This window comes from Corylus avellana, chromosome ca2 (assembly GCF_901000735.1).
Source record: "Corylus avellana chromosome ca2, CavTom2PMs-1.0".
Taxonomy (NCBI): domain Eukaryota; kingdom Viridiplantae; phylum Streptophyta; class Magnoliopsida; order Fagales; family Betulaceae; genus Corylus; species Corylus avellana.
Window position 1 is genome coordinate 12455812 of NC_081542.1, and position 17580 is coordinate 12473391.

The window sequence follows — 17580 nt, forward strand, 5'->3', positions numbered from 1 at the left end:
TATTTATTTTAATAATATTATTATATTTTTATAATATTATTATTATTTTCATTCTCATTGTTGTTTCATGACTTTTAAGTTTAACTTTTAACTAGTTGCCCAAAAAAATTGATGTGGCATATTTGTTTTTTTGGGTTAATTGGTCTTAAATTTTTATGGGAAAAAATTTTGGGCCTTATTTAAAAAAAAAATTAGGCCTTAAGTTGAAATAAAATTAAAATTCTTTTTGGGCCTTATTAAAAAAAATTTTGGACCTTGCTAACTGGGGGCCCTAGGCGACCGCCTCAGTGGCCTAGCCATTGAGTCGGTCCTGAATTGGAGCTTTTTAATTTGACATTGCTTTCAAAACAGGGTTGAGGATTAACCCAAAATACGGACTCTCTAGTGGCAAAACTGTTTAAGGAGAAGTATTACTTTTCTGAAACGTCTAATTTGGGGTGGAAACCATCTTTCGCCTAGAGGAGTATCTGGAATTTGAAAAAGCTTCTTAGTGAGGGGATGATCTGGAGGGTGGGGGACGAAAAATCTATTAGCTTCTAGGGCAATAAGTGGGGGAAAAAAGAGTTATAATGGTCGAATTGCAACAATTTGAAAGTTTGGGGGGGTCAAGTATAACGTTTTAAACATTTGAGGTAAAAGTGCAAATGAGTGAATAGTTCAGGGGGTCAAATGTATTTTCCTTTTTTTTTTTTTTTTTGAGACAAATATTTCAAATAGACATATAGTAAAGAAGAGAAGGGCTAGGAGCCTAGGGAGCCAAATACATGAACTCAGAAAAATTTTCAAACTATTCTAAAAAAAAAAAAAAAAAAAAAAAAAAATTCAAACTGACGTGGTAGATAAGGGAGAGAGAATTACATTTTTTTAATTTAGAAACTATTGCCACGTCAGTTTGAAAAATTTTCTGTGTTCATTTGTTTGGCTCTCTAGCAATTCTCAATAAATAATAAAGGTTTTTAACATATTTTTGGTAGGTATTTTTGAAATTTTTTTCTTTCCCGCTCAAAAATTTGGTAATTATTGCGTCAAATATTTGTTATGCAAAATCGTGATTTTGCTTTAAATTCGTGCCTTTTCAAATTAGTACCCTTTAACCTGCTTATAGAAATTGCAAATTGTTTTCCATTTTTAGATTATGCGTTTTTTTAATCGCAATGCCAAATGCTTTGTGTTTTTTGACTTCTTTTAAAAACGCAGATTATTCTTGCGAAATCATAATCCTAAACACACCCTTATGTGCATAATCCATATAATTAAAGGTTCTCAAGGGACAGCTCAATCGGCAGGGGACCACGCTTCATCAAGCTGAAATCACTAATTCGAATCCACCATTTCCCTCTTGCGTGGACATTAAAGAAAAAAAAAAATCCATATAATTAAAGAGAAATGCCACGGTTCCTCTTATGGTTTTCTTGGTATTTTCCTAATCCTATGTAAATATTGTTTTTTTTTAAAAAAAAAAAAAAAAAATTGTTGAGAAAGTAGTAACACTTCTCATAATTAAATTATATTTTTACTCTTAAAAGCCTTAAGAGTATATCCATCATCAAATTAATTTTGTTATGAATATAGTTATGAATGTGCATAATTGATATAATTGGTGCTTATGAAATATAAATTTGTGTTGATAAATTAGGATTATGGATATCGATTATCAAATTAAATTACTTGATTTTGTGATGAATCTAGTTATAAGTGCGTATATTTATTAATTCCACATCAATTCATCATTGGTTGGATAAATTCTTTCAGGAGGCAATCATGTTCCTGAAATGCTGACAACATTAGTCTTCTCCATGGTGTTAAACGTGCGAATTATGTAACATGTTCTCTCTCCTGCTTATGTCTGCAAGTCTGTAAACCAGGCAGGCTCCAGGACTTGTCCTGAATCATTGAACCTGCAACCCCTTTTTAATTTTTAATTTTTTTTTAAAAAAATTGTTTTAATTTGTCCTTCTTTTTTGTTTAGAATTTTTAATTTATTTTATTAGGGATATTTTTATTATTGGGGAGATAATGACAAATTTTTTATAGTTTGAGAGATGATATTGTCGCAGTCGAAAATTTGTGAAGATATTATTAATTGGGTTGTAGTTTGAGAGATCATGATCTTCTAAAAAAATTGAAAATTCTCAAATTATGTAATTTAGGTTACTTTTAAATATCAAACGACTTGGAAAATGCTACCTATTAAAAATGTAACATGTTATCAAATCATTCAGAAAGAATTTTCTTCTCAAAACGCTTCTTATTCACTTTTACAGAAACGCTTCTTATTCAAAAAGCCGAAAGACAATTTTCGGTTAAAAGTTTTTTTACAACATAGAAAGTAAAAACTTAATAAAAATATACTCAATTCTTAACGGTAACATTTCACATTTTTAATAGGTTGCATTTTCTAAGCGTTTCAATGTAAATAAACGGTTAAATTTAATAATTTGAGAATCAAAGATCTTGATCCTTGTTTGAAAGGGTACATATACTTTTTTCATAGAGAAATGCTACTGCTCATCATGATATTCTCTTGATCCAACATGCATATTGTTTTCTAAAAAAAATATGAGCGACGAATAGTGTAAATATTTTTCTACACATAACTACGTAAGATCAAAAGAACACCACGAAAACCATTGGATTCATCTTTTTCCAAATAGTTATTACTACTCATTAAATCTCTTACTAGTTTGTGACCAAAAATGAAAGAATATTGAGAAAATCAACGGTCCCTTGCAGCTAAACGTTTGTGTGACTTTTCCAAGTCACAAAGTCCAACGATTTTCCATTGAGAAAATCAATTGGCTTTTAATGGGATTTGCCTGTTGTAGGTTTTGGCCTTCTTTTTTTTAGCCAGGATCAACTTGTGCTGCAAATTTTAAACGAATCAAAAGGGTCGCTTCAAAGGATCGAATTAATTAAATTTTGTCAATGCTATTTAACTATTAACAATTATTATTATTTTTATTTTTTTTGGTATGGCGAGTTTTCAGAGTTGTTAAGTCAATCCCTTAGGCCATATATGTGTCTCGATCTCCGAGAATGATGTGGCTCTTAAAATTACCATTGAGTTTATGATTAATTACTATTGAATTTTGATCAAATGGTGATTTTAAAAATTACCTTATTTTTAGAGGAAAACAAGAGGAACTTATAGAATTACTCATAATATGTGTATATAGTGTTAGTTCTTGTGTTGGCTTAATTCAGTTCCAAAATGCAGATGCTACTGTTCACGGCTCAAACACTGATATAGAATGCTCAGAATCCAATCTCCACCGTTCATAATGTAGATTCATGTGTTATGAACGTCCCTGCAAAATTTCAGCTCAATCGGACCACAAACGCCCATCGATCGGAGTTGTTGATGAAGACTGGACAGTCCGGGTCCGGACCTCCAGAAGTCGGGTTCGGACCCCATTTCCAGAAGCAAAGCTTGATGAGGCAGGTCCGGACCTCCAGACGCTGGGTCCGGACCTGATATCCAGAACGTGAAGTTTGAAGGAGATGTCCGGACCTCCAATGTTGGGTCCGGACCTCAGTTCCAGAGAACACTTGTTTGTTGAGATGTCCGGACATACGAATTGAAGGTCCGGACATCACTAGGTTACGAATAAGTAAACCTAGCCATGTCCGGACCTCAGATCAGCCATGTCCGGACACGGCAGTATTATGTTGTGTATTTTTCTATTTAAGCTACGGGAGTTTGCCATTGTAACCTACGTATTTTTGGAGAGCAAAATCAGAGAGCTTAGAGAGAGATATTGTTCTAGCTTATTTGAGAAGGGATTAAATACGTGAAGCCAATCGGAGTTCCGGTGAAAGGAAATCTTATAGAAGAATTGTGCCAGATGTTCTGGAAAGGGCTACTGCGGTAGAAGTCAAGTGGGTCGCTTGTCGTGTACAAGGAAGAGTAGATTGCAAAGGTTTTGTAATTCTTCTTGTATTCCTTATTCTTCTTATAGTGGATTGATTTCCTGGGTTTGGCTGCCCCGGAGAGGTTTTACATTTAGAGAGTTCTCTAAATGGTTTCCTCTTCGTAACCAAATATCTGTGTTCTTGATTTTCATTACATATCTGTATTTGGTTGATTATTGATTGTTAGGTCAGATCTTATTCCGCTTAATATTTGTGAATCACCTAGACATTTGAATAGGTGTCGTTTGGAGTCGTTTTAGAATTTTCAATTGGTATCAGAGCGGGTTCACTCTGTGAAGGATTTATTTCCTGAGTGTGATCCGAGACTCCATATCAAATGTCTCATACTGTTGCTCCTAATTCTCTTTCCGTCTTTGACGGAACAAATTATACGCTTTGGAAAATTCGTATGAGAGCATATTTTAAATCCATTAATGTTTGGCATATTGTCGAATCTGGATGGACACGTCCAGAAAAAGCAATAGCTGAATGGACAACAGAGGAAAAGAATAATGCTACTGCGAATGACAAAGCTATAAATGCTATTTACATCTCTGTTTCAAATGAGGAATTTTCTAGAATTTCTAGATGTGAAATAGCTAAGGAAGCCTGGGAAACTTTAGAAATCACACATGAAGGAACTAAGGTTGTTAGAACTTCAAAAATTCAAATGTTGGTTTCTCAGTTTGAGGAGATTAGAATGCAGGAAGATGAAACTTTTGATGAATTCTATTCAAAGCTTAGTGTCATTAGAAACTCTACCATTAATTTGGGAAAGAAAATGGATGATGCTAAAGTGGTGAAAAAAATCTTAAGATCTTTGCCTGAGAGGTTTATTCCCCAAATTGCTGCTATACAACAGAGTAAGGACTTAGATACTATGAGAGTAGAAGAACTTGTAGGTTCCCTTCAGACCTTTGAGCTAATTCTTCCTAAACACAAGAACACCAAAAATATTGCTCTTAAGGCAAAAAATGTTAAGGTTGACTCTTGTGGTTCATCTGATGAGGATTCTGGAAATGAGGAAGAAATTGCTATGTTTGCTAAGAAGTTTAGGAAATTCTTTAGAGCCAAGAAAGGAAATCTTAAAAATAGCAATTCACAATTTTCTGAGAAATCTAGAAATGAGAATGTTGAGAAAGGAAAGTCACCTAAAGGTATCAAGTGTCACGAATGTGGAGGACATGGACACATTCGTGTTGACTGTGCTAACTTGAGAAAGTCAAATGGCAAGGCATTTAATGTGACTCAAAGTGATGAGTCAGACAAGGACGATGTTGAACAAGGAGTTAATTACTTAGCATTTGGAGTTAGTTATGAGAGTGAGCATGAGAATAGTGAGTGTAATTCTCAAGACAAACAAGGTGTGTCCGATAATGATTCGGAAGAAGAAGATGATTTGCAAAATGCTTATAATAATCTCTTTGTGGAATACACTAAACTGAAAAAGCTGAATAAGCAGCAATTGAAGAAACTCAATGAGGTTAATCTTGAAAATGATCAACTTTCTGTCACCTTAACTGATTCTCTTGCTACTCATAATACTTTGATGTCTGAAAATCAAATGCTAATTGCCAAAGTGAAATCCTTAGAGAATGAACTGAATGAATCAAAGAATCATTTAACAAAATTCTCTAGTGAAAAGCTAAATCAAATGCTACATAATCAGAAACATTCGCTTGATAGAACTGGATTGGGTTTTGATAAATCTGCTATTTTATCTACTAATGTTGCTTCTTCTTCAAAGATGATTTTTGTGAAACCAGTGAACAAAGAAGATAGCTTGGCTGAAAAGAAGGTAATTTCTTCTCAAATTTTCAAAGATGGAAAAGGTAAGGGAACTCTAACTGATTCCTATATGTCTAGTTCTAAGTCGAGAAGTATGCACATGTTAAGGAACCAACCTTCTCAAAGGTTTATTCCTACGTGTCATAACTGTGGTAAGATTGGACATATTCGTCCTAAGTGTTTTCAGCTTAACAATCATGAGCCTAAAAGAGAATATTTCCATTCTAGAAATAGTTATGAGAAATTATTCAACATGATGAGAGACGTAGTAACACGGTTAGATGTCTTGGATAAGAGTCACACAGTTGTCCCTGATGTGAAGAAAGTTTGGGTCAAGAAGATTAATACCATTCACCCATTGAGGGGGAGTGGTAATGGACTCACCTAGATTAGGTGGGCACATAGACCATGCCTAGAAATTGAGCATATTGATATTTGTCTATAGCTGTTCTAGGGCATTTTTTTTCTTAATTTTTGTTTGCTTTGTTTTTATTTTCTTTGATTATTTTTTATTCTTTTAGATTGTTTTAATTGTTAGATACTCAGTTTCTCATGTCTTGTGCTCAAATGAATATTTTACATATGAGTGGGGTCAATATTTCTGCAATTTACATCTATTGCTCCATATGTTTCTGATATACTTTGTTTTTCTGAAGACTGTTAAAGGAGTAAGAGTCAGTTTTTCTCATGTTCGAAATTGTGCACTTTTTGCCCCCATTAGGTTTAGATTTTTGTTATATGTTTGGAAATTTGGAGAAAACATTTTGTTTGGAAGATAGGCAGTGTAGAATCTTGCCACTTGACCAACTCGTTAGTTGAACCTAGCTCCAAGAAATTCCACCATTTTCCAAAAAAAAAAAAAAAAAAAAAAAAAGGGCATAAAATAAGCTCAGATGATTTCATTTTGCTTCTGTCTGTCCCTAAAGAAAGAATCAGTGATCAAATCATTGCGGAAATAGATGATTACTAAAGGACATGGTAAAAGAAAATGATCAGTCTCAGGGTGAGTGTATCGGATGAGGGAATCTAGGTCCTAACATTATAAGGTTTTACTGTGGTTTGAATCAGACTGCTGGTCTTCCTTTACAAAATGTCTGCCTAGATTTACCTTTCATTGATGAAATCTTAGTTAATGGGAGTACTCACACACTACACCATCACATGAGATTTCTGATTATTGCCTACTTGACTGCATTCACAGACCAAGGTTGTGTCATGCATATGGTACATTTACGGTGTAAGTGTAGCTTGTTGATCACTCCGAATTGTTCAGATATTCATACAAGCATGCATGATCTATTGCTTATCTATACAAGTTTTTTTTTGGTGTTTTGTTTTAACAAAAAAAAAAAAAAAGGAAAGCTTTTGGATATTCATTGTGCAATACATGAGTCATTGATGTGTTATCATGTGTGTTCATTTAACTTTTAAAGGGGGAGAAACATGCTTTGCATTTCCAGTTTCCTGTTGTTAATTGAGTCATACATTGAGGGGGAGTTTTGCTGATGTTTCTTTATAATCACGCATCATTTTTTTTCATGAGTTTTATTTATGTCTTCTTGTTCCACATATGCCTTGATGTATTTTGTGAAGTGTTTCAGGAAACATGAAGACCTTTTGTCATTCTGTGACAAAAAGGGGGAGTAAATATGGGGAGATGATGGGATTGGCTCGACATTTTGGTTTTGTCACTGAATTGCCAAAGGGGGAGTTTGTTAGTTCTTGTGTTGGCTTAATTCAGTTCCAAAATGCAGAGGCTACTGTTCACGGCTCAAACACTGATATAGAATGCTCAGAATCCAATCTCCACCGTTCATAATGTAGATTCATGTGTTATGAACGTCCCTGCAAAATTTCAGCTCAATCGGACCACAAACGCCCATCGATCGGAGTTGTTGATGAAGACTGGACAGTCCGGGTCCGGACCTCCAGAAGTCGGGTTCGGACCCCATTTCCAGAAGCAAAGCTTGATGAGGCAGGTCCGGACCTCCAGACGCTGGGTCCGGACCTGATATCCAGAACGTGAAGTTTGAAGGAGATGTCCGGACCTCCAAATGTTGGGTCCGGACCTCAGTTCCAGAGAACACTTGTTTGTTGAGATGTCCGGACATACGAATTGAAGGTCCGGACATCACTAGGTTACGAATAAGTAAACCTAGCCATGTCCGGACCTCAGATCAGCCATGTCCGGACACGGCAGTATTATGTTGTGTATTTTTCTATTTAAGCTACGGGAGTTTGCCATTGTAACCTACGTATTTTTGGAGAGCAAAATCAGAGAGCTTAGAGAGAGATATTGTTCTAGCTTATTTGAGAAGGGATTAAATACGTGAAGCCAATCGGAGTTCCGATGAAAGGAAATCTTATAGAAGAATTGTGCCAGATGTTCTGGAAAAGGCTACTGCGGTAGAAGTCAAGTGAGTCGCTTGTCGTGTACAAGGAAGAGTAGATTGCAAAGGTTTTGTAATTCTTCTTGTATTCCTTATTCTTCTTATAGTGGATTGATTTCCTGGGTTTGGCTGCCCCGGAGAGGTTTTACATTTAGAGAGTTCTCTAAATGGTTTCCTCTTCGTAACCAAATATCTGTGTTCTTGATTTTCATTACATATCTGTATTTGGTTGATTATTGATTGTTAGGTCAGATCTTATTCCGCTTAATATTTGTGAATCACCTAGACATTTAAATAGGTGTCGTTTGGAGTCGTATTTAGAATTTTCATATAGGATCTCCCCTCTTTTGGAATTGTAATTTTAAAACACAATATTCAAAAATATCAAATTTAAAAAGTTGCATTAATTTGATAAAATTGTAGTTTAGTATTTGAAATGGTCATGCATTTTTAAAAAACGCACTTGCCTGTAATTTGAAACAGTTTTTCAAAAGCACTCTCAAACGATACATTTTTAGCAATTTAGTTTAAACTTGCACATGCTTGTTATGTATGAAATCGCAGTGTCAATCACACTCTAAGACTTAGCACCAACTCGATCCCTCAAGTTAGTATATGTAGCACTTACCGACAATTGTCGGTAGTAAGTTTTGGAAACCAATTGGCCGACTAAGGAGGTCCGATATATATCAAACTCAACCACCCGAGTCGGTCGACTCGGGTTTACCAACCAGCCAAGGACGGAACCACAGCAAACGTTGGGGGGGCAATAGTCACTTCAAAATTTTAAAAATTGCCCAAAAATTTAGGTCCGGCCTCACTAAAAGTGTAGTTCCGCCCTTGCAACCAACCATGAACCAATTAATGGCATTGAATCGATTGATGGAGGTTGGATCAAAAAAAATTCTTCCAAATTCGGAAAGGCCAAGGACAGCTGGCTCCTCCAAATATACTCAAATCAAGCCTGCAATAGTGCCACCAATACCATAAACGTATTCCGTGTGAAACAATTTTCTTTCCAAATATATAGACGGCCTCGATCTTTAGGGTTTTCCACGACTATTTTATCCACCAACCAACCTTTCTTCTCGAAAGTTTTCTACTTCTCTTCCTTCTAATTGTGTGTAGGGTTTGTTTACCATGGCGGCTTTGGCAAAGGCTACCATTGTTGTTTTCTGTGTGATGGCCCTCATTGATGTCTGCTTTGGTGCCTTTTACAAGGTTGGTGATTCTCTGGGGTGGACTAATGAAACCAAGACTGTTGATTATTACAAGGATTGGGCTTCTAACAAGACCTTCTATGTTGGGGACTCTTTTTGTAAGTTCTTCTTCTTCTTCTTTATGTTTCAATTTTTTTTTTTTTTTCTGCCATTGTTAATTTATATGCTTCCTCCCATAGTGTGATTATCTTGTTATGGTGGAGTTTTATGATTTTTGGTACTGGAGGGTAATTAATTAATTGGAGATTTTTTTTTTTTCCGAGTTTTAGGGTGATCAATATTTACAGGGTAGTTAATTGTGTTTTATTCAGTTATTAATAAAATACAAATAAACAACAAATCACGTGTAGGGGAAGAATAATCATATCTCATATATTTTAGTGATATATATTTTTTTAATGGTAGTAGGTGGAATATTTTAATTGTTATTTTTCATTTTCTGAGTGAGTATTTGACCTTGTTCACTATTGTTTGTGTGTTTTTGGTTTACGGATCAATGTCTCTCTTTTTTTTTTTTTTTTTTTTTTTAAAAAAAAAGAATTATTTTTCCAACTTTAGGGATTTCCCTTGGGAGAATGCCCAAGTTAATTTAGATTGATTTTAGTATTTATTTATTTATTTTTTGTAGTTTTGTGTTCTCTAATTAAAGAGAATTGAATGTAATGAGAAAAATAACTTGAATCATGAATATTTTGAGAATTATAGAAATTTCTGTTTGTTTTGTTTTCAAAACTTATAGGTAATTACCCTGTTGATTTTATAGAATTGAAGTCGTAGTAATTTTCATTAGTTATATCTTGTATTGTTGCCTTGTTGATTAAGTGATAGGTGCACATCAAATCAATCAAATTTGGTCTTATTTGGGAACCGTTTCGAAAATATTTTTCTATTTTCAAATAAAAATATATGTATTTTTTTCAAAATTATTAACAGATAATTTAAACATAAAACACTTTTCAAGCTTGAATTTATAATTTTTTATTAAATTTATATCACATCAAAATACTTTTTTTAAATCACAAGAAAAAGACACTTTTCAAAACCAATATCAAACCTGATTTTCCTTGATTATTCTAGTGACCTCTACTTTATTAGACATGGTCCTATCTGATTGAACTAACTTTTAGAGATCATCGTACCTACGTGTTAACCTTTGCCTATTGATCAATTGCTTTACATATATAGGGACCTTTTGATTACAAAAATAAATAGGACCTCTAATTGTTAATTCCACATCCCTCTGGTACTCCACAAATGAAGGGCCAGCTGCAAAAACAACATTAATAATAAGTGGGAAAAGAAATCAAAGAAGAAAAATTATTATTATTATTATTATTTTTGTCTTCTCAAAATTAGAATATATAAATAACCTTTCAACATTATTTAAATAAGAATACATAAACAACTCATCGGCATTATATATGTATATCATCCTGCCTTGGTGGTCTCTTAAGGTAATTAACATACAAGACAGCATGTAAGAGTATTGGCATTTGATTCTTTAAATTGTTTTTTTCTTCTTCGAATTATAGCTAACTCAAATGGTAAAAGAGACTTGATCTCTGTCGCATTTTCCTTAAGTCTAAGGTTTGAATTTTTTTGGTGTTATTCCACTGGTAAAGTCTGAGTATATCTCGATCCGTGTGGAGAAGCCGTTTTACACGGTTACGAGGCTTACCCAATAGGAATGAGTATATGAAGTGCATGAGCGCCCAACCTTAAAAGGGGTTTGTCGTTATTGTCTTTACATTTATTTATTTTGTACCATTTTTTATTTTATACAAACTGCTTCAATAGTTTTTCATATATGAAAAATCAATGCAGCATTCTTTAGTGAGTTTAATGATATTTTAATGAGAATCAATATTTTAAAGAATGAGAAAAAGTGGGATATATATTGTAGAATATTTCTCTCCGCTAAATGGATTTTGGTAACCCTTTCTGTAGCTTGTTCAAAAACCTGTCATATTTTTCATGCATAGCTGCTAATTGCCGTTTAATGTGCAGATTTTGAGTACGACCAAAAACAGAACGACGTGATGGAAGTTAGCCGCGAAGATTTCCATGCATGCAACCCAAAATCTCCATTGAACATATACGAGAGTGGCAGAGACACCATCAAAATGTGGAAGCAAAGCCACGTCTTCTACATTTGCACCAAGAAAGGCCACTGCCAAGCCGGCCAAAAGGTTGACATTAGGGTCGTCGATCCCCCACCACCCACGGCCACCCCAACTCCTCCTTCACCTAGCCCTAGTTCCACTCCACCTACTCCTGATCAACCTTTGCATTCTTCTCCGCCGGTGGCAGCGGCGCCTGGCCCATCTAAAGATGGTGCTCCCGATCAGCCATTGAATTCCTCTCCGCCGGTGGCAGCGGCGCCTGGCCCCTCTAAAAACAGTGCTCCCTTGTTCCTATCATCCAAGGGCTTGCAGCTTTTGACGGCTTTGGGTTTCCTAGCATATAATTTTTAGGATGCATTTGTGTATGGGATTCTACTTCACCTAGACTTTGCATGATATTATGCCTTCTGATACTCAATTATTCGGGCACATTCTTGTTTTCCAGTTAAAAACATAATGAAAACTTGCCAAGGAGCTCAAGCCATATTGGTACTCGATTTAATTAGGTGAATATGAGTTGTGTTGAAGCACATGATGAACCAACAATCAATTCGAATATTCAAACTGATAGTGATAATGATCCTCATAGATCAGATAAAGATAAGAGATAAATCACAAGTGATTGTTGTTTATCATGTTCCTATCATTTTGTTATGGGAAATGTTTAGTTTCAATCTTTTGCTTATCCCTCTCATCTCCCTATAAAAGATAGGAAATTATGTGAATCTCACAGATTGAATGATAGATTTATGAAAATATGGGTAAAAGATGAATGTATAACACTTGTCTTTAGTTATTCCTGTTCCTTTTGTATTCATTATCGCTTGCTATCTTTGTAACAATTTCATTATAAATATCAATACAAACCACTAAATGTGTGAATATGTGTTGTCTACCCCACCCAGGCCACCAAACCCCCCTTTGTCATTTTCATCGTACTATGTGAAACCTTCTCTTCATCTTAAGCTATCAAAAACCAATATTCTCTCATGGAATTGAAGACCCAGATTGATGCCGCCTATCTTCGAGGTCAGGATGAGTTTGGGTTCGATGGCCTCAAATCATTCCCAACCGTACCCCACCCCTGCAATTGGTGCCAACAATTATTTTATATTAACAGTTTACGAATGTTGGATTAATAGTTTATTATTGTTAATTGTGAAATTAAATGACTGTTAATGATTGAGCATATATAAATAACTGTTATTTTAACATTATAAATTAGGGGTGACAAAACAGATTGGTGGGTCAACTTGAACACAACTCAATTGAGCCGTCATCCGATTAGCCTCAATCTAGACATGACCCGTTGAGATAAACGGGTGAAAATTTAAAACACGGACACGACACGAAAAATTACTGGGTAATCTGACACGACCCGTTCAAAATAACGGGTTGTGTTGGGTTGAGAAAATTCTCACTTCTTTTGTTTCTCTCAAAACATCTTCTGTAATTCAAAATTCGAGGATTTGTTTCTTACTAGAAATGAAAGTTTGAGAGTGTTTAGATTTAGTTTCATTAATTTGTGCAAAACACAACTAAACAATCGGTAATCACTGGGCTTCTTTGTATCTTGAAAAAATATTTATCGTAACCCTTTGCATATCAATTTTGGTGAGGACAAATAATTTATTAAGGAAATTAACTTTATAGCGCACCTAATTATGAGCAATTTCTTTTTGTCTTCGTCTTTATTTTTTCTAACAATTATGCTGTATCCTACAATGTTGTAATTATTAATAATTACATATTGAGAGTAGAGAAAGGTCAATATATTCATATATTCATTAAACAAACAATCAATGCGATTAATAAATACCTAATATTGCTTTCTCTCTTATTCGGATTTTCCCGGTTGAATTGATAGATTACAATTCAATAACCATTTTTATTGCAGATCGATCAGCCTGAATTTTGGATCCAATCGCTTGCAAGCAGTGGCAGATACAAAGGGGGGCAGGAGGGCCTGCCCCTCCAAAAATTTTTGATTTTTTTTTTTTCTTAGGGTGTTTTTTTAGTTTTCTAGACCCTAACCCCTACTCATTCTCCCGCCGCTACTATTCATCTTCTGCCCTCCTAATACAAATTCCTAGATCCGCCACTGCTTGCAAGGCTTTCTAATCTTTGAATTCAATACTAATAATTTTTTTACTTCTTGGACTAGTTATATAACACCCCAATATTTTACTAAATTTTGACTTCATTAGAAGAAAAAAAAAAATTCTGGGCCAAGAAAAAATATCTTTCAATTTTTAAGTTTTGATGGATTACTCAAATCTAAAATAGTTTGGTTCATATTTTCATTTAAAGTCCGGTAAAGATTGCGATTTCAAAAAGTACGATAAAATAGTGATTTTAAAATGTGCAAATTGTGATTTTAAAAATTCAGTTAAAGCGTTTGAAAAAGTCGCAGTTTCGCCTTTAAAAATGTGCGTTTTAAAAAAAACAACTTACGGTACTTACCTGCAATTTGGTTTAAAATCGTACTTTTTGTCTATAAAATCGCAATACCAAATACACCCTTAAACCTAAACTAGACCAGTCCACATTCTTGTATTCTCCATGTCAAGAGGGTGAAAAGTAGGCCTTCTTCATACGTTTTTCCAACAAATTTCTTTGACACATGCTAATTTCCACACCAATAGGTTATTGACAGTTCATTACCTTAATTGCTAATTAGTTGTCCTCAACCCTAATGGCCTGGATTCTAGCTATCAACACTACAGAAAACTGAATAGGATTCAAGTTTTCTAGATATTTAATTAGGGCCGGGGTATAATTATGATGCTAAGTAATTCACTAAACCCGGTCCTATGTATGGAGATAAATCGTCAAAGATTGTTTTCTTGATATCAACTTATTCCATATATATATATATATGCACAATTACAAACTAAACTTCTATTTTATTTTTTTTCTACCCTATTATCTCTATTGGTAGTAGGCCAGCCATGGTTTTGGTTAAGCATTTGACGGCTTTGTTCTTCTTTGTGGGTGTTATTGGGGTGAGTTCTGGTAGTGTTTATGAGGTGGGTGATTCTCATGGGTGGAACAACGACAGCAGTGTTGATTACACGAGTTGGGCTTCGACCAAGAACTTCCATGTTGGAGACATTATTCGTAAGCTCTCTCTCTCTCTCTCTCTCTCTCTCTCTCTCTCATATGATCACAATTTATAAAATTAGGTTTTTTATATTGAAAGATTGATTTTAATGGTTGTAGAATTTATGTATTTGGTTCCTGTTTTTCAATATTGGTAACATGTGGGGGTTAGAACAAAAATGAAATTGATTGGCAAACATACAAATAAACATAAATATAAGAATTATGAGGTGCATTTATATAACTTGTCTCTTGTTTGGGCCCTAGCTATAGACATGGAGTTCTTTTACGGTTTTATTCCGACCATTTGAAGGTCTGGGATGGCTGTGAAATTAAACCCATGATCATGAGACATTTTTATTATGTCATGATTCCCTACAATATTACAGTAATATCCCCACAATGGACGTCCTATGTTTGATAAGAGACTTGATAAAATTCTTACACTCCCTCATACTTACACACAAATATTTTTGAGTTAACTATATTTATCTCATCTATCTCCTCATCTAATGTCATCTCCCAATATTTTAATTTTTAAAATGTTTACCTTCCATGATCCAAAATAACAAATATACCTTTCATTAAATGAAAAATGACTTACCTTTTTTTTTAAAAAAAAAAATCTTATAAATAATATTTTTGTTATTTTGGATCGAGTGATTGAGATATTGCAACTCGAACATTACAAAAATGATGATAGTTGAGTAATGATAAAAGCAAGACCCATGTCCTCTTTGTGTCTTGTCAAAATTGATTTAACTTTTAAAATTACCATTCGATCAAAATTCAATAGTTATTATCATAAATTCAATGGCGATTTTAAAAGTCACATCAATTTTAGGATGACAGAAGGAAGACATATGGATATCACTAAATTGTTAGAGAATATATTTCCTACATTGAAAGGAAATATATTAAATTGATATTGTATGTTATTTATTGTAATAAGTTTTGATGGTAATCAAATCAATTAGATTTGTTTACCATACTTATCTATTTCAATTCTCCTATAAATATAAGGATTTGTATTGTAATATTAATTAAGCAATAAGAGTATAATGTTGCCATTTGGGCTTTATTAAGATATTTTTACGTGGTTTGGTCTATGACCTATATCCACAAATAAAACCTAAAGGGGTACATTATACTCCTATTGCTTGATTGGTATTACAATACAAATGCTTCCATGTATAGTAGAATTGAAATAGATAAGTATGGTAAGCAAATTTGATTGATTTGATTACCATCAAACTTGATTACAATCACTCTTATATTAGGTAAATATTAAATAACATAGGTACAATATCAATTCAATATATTTCCTTTCAATGTGTGAAATATAATCTCCAACATAAATTCCATTAACTAACATGAATAAATTTTTTAAAAAATAAGTAGAAACTTCACTTAAGACTTCTGAACTACCACGCATTTTGAAAAGACCCTCCCAAATTTTGAAAACTCTCAATTTCACTCCATTAACTTTCAATGTACCATTGTACCTTCCTCTGTCAAATTTTAAACGATAAAAGTGATAAAATGACCTTTATAGCTTGACATTTTTATAAAATTACAAATTTACTCTTAATTTCAAATTAAAAGTAAATAAAGTAATTTGGTATTTTTAATCATTTCTATTATGGGGTCAATTGAATCAAATTGAAAGTTCAGGAAATTAAATTGAAAGTTTTTAAAATTTGAAAAGATCTTCACAAAACGCGTAGTAGTTTAAGAGTTTAAATTGAAGTTTATATATATATATATATATTAAAGTGAATGTAAATTGCAAAATGTTAATGGCTCCTTGAAATAAACGCAGGTTTCGTGTACAACCCCTTGGAGAACAACGTGATGCAAGTGAGCCGCAAGAGTTTCCACGCATGCAACTCAACTGATTTTGTCTCCGTCATTATCTCCGGCAATGACTCCATCCCCATCACAAGACCCGGTCACTACTACTACATCTGCGGGGTCCCCGGCCATTGCCAGGCCGGCCAGAAGGTTGACATCCGGGTTCCTAAGCCTTCTTCTTCTCCGGCTCCTAGCGCCAGCCCAAGTTCTTGGAGCCCCATTCCACCTCCTACCGAACACCCATCGGATCCAAGCCCACCCGCGGGAAACGCGCCTAGCCCGTCTAAGAACACCGCATCACCATCATCTATCGAATATTATTCCAAGTGGCTGCTTGCTTTTCACCTCTTCATTGCTGTTGGGTTCTTGCATTAACAACTTATTAATTTGTTGATTTTTGTGAGCGCTAGCTGGAGGTTTTTATTTTATTTTATTATTATTATTATACATGTGTTGTCTATTTGTCAACAAAAATTTATTATTAGAATTAATTAAAATGGTGGAGGAGAGGCGTGTGAACGGTGACGGTGGAGGGATTGCGTAAGGGTCGGGGTGGAGAGGAGGAAAGAGCCTCCCTAGCATGGATTTGAGTGAGAATCGGGAGACACTGTGCAAAGGGGTCGTTTGGTTTTAAGGAGACATAGCATTACAAAAAGACAAAAATTTGGGAATTTCCTCAAACTCACTCTAATAAATGTCAAATGTTATTAGCAGATGCCCCCTATATGTCATTTCTTTCCTTATATATGCTTAGAAAAAATTTCAAAAAAATCACAAAATCTAGTCACACCAGATTCCCTACATTTTATTAACCCTCAAGGGTTGCTATAATGTTTCTCAATGTGTAGGGAACTAAAAGTGGTTCCGTATATATTATTTTAGTATAACAATTTATCTTTCATCTTTTGGTCTTTAATTTGGGATTGTGTTGAAATTTTGTAAAAAAAAGTGAGGGTAGGTAGGGAATTTGTATTTTGTAAATAAATAATATTTTAATAGTACAAGGAAAGGTAAGGAAAATTACTGTGAAATATATTTTCATAGGAAAACAAACTTAGGAAAAATTAAAGGGAAGCTAAGATGCACATGTTTTCTTTAACATTCTTAACAGTCATTTGTTACCCTTATACTAACCTAGGAACCTAAGTACCCAAACATTGGTTTTTTAGGAACTTTTTTTGACATGTCCAC

General features: G+C 34.2%; 2 protein-coding genes across 2 annotated transcripts; both read left to right on the forward strand.

Moving 5' to 3' along the window:
* The first annotated feature begins 9210 nt into the window (after window positions 1-9210).
* LOC132168517 (early nodulin-like protein 19) lies at window positions 9211-11853 on the forward strand. The gene is made up of 2 exons (XM_059579509.1): window positions 9211-9408; window positions 11318-11853. Exons 1-2 carry the CDS (start codon window positions 9231-9233, stop codon window positions 11782-11784), a joined length of 645 nt encoding a protein of 214 aa, XP_059435492.1. The 5' UTR covers window positions 9211-9230; the 3' UTR covers window positions 11785-11853.
* A 2531-nt stretch (window positions 11854-14384) lies between these two features.
* On the forward strand, window positions 14385-16764 carry LOC132169067 (mavicyanin-like). The gene is made up of 2 exons (XM_059580155.1): window positions 14385-14553; window positions 16358-16764. The coding sequence occupies exons 1-2, from the start codon at window positions 14385-14387 to the stop codon at window positions 16762-16764; spliced, it is 576 nt and encodes a 191-aa protein (XP_059436138.1).
* Window positions 16765-17580: the final 816 nt, after the last annotated feature.

Bases quoted from the DNA above. Each gene is read 5' to 3' on its own strand.
- LOC132168517 (XM_059579509.1), top strand. From the start codon at position 9,231: ATGGCGGCTTTGGCAAAGGCTACCATTGTTGTTTTCTGTGTGATGGCC. The intron at 9,409-11,317 runs GTAAGTTCTTCT...TTTAATGTGCAG, and splicing joins CTATGTTGGGGACTCTTTTT to ATTTTGAGTACGACCAAAAA.
- LOC132169067 (XM_059580155.1), top strand. From the start codon at position 14,385: ATGGTTTTGGTTAAGCATTTGACGGCTTTGTTCTTCTTTGTGGGTGTT. The intron at 14,554-16,357 runs GTAAGCTCTCTC...AAATAAACGCAG, and splicing joins CCATGTTGGAGACATTATTC to GTTTCGTGTACAACCCCTTG.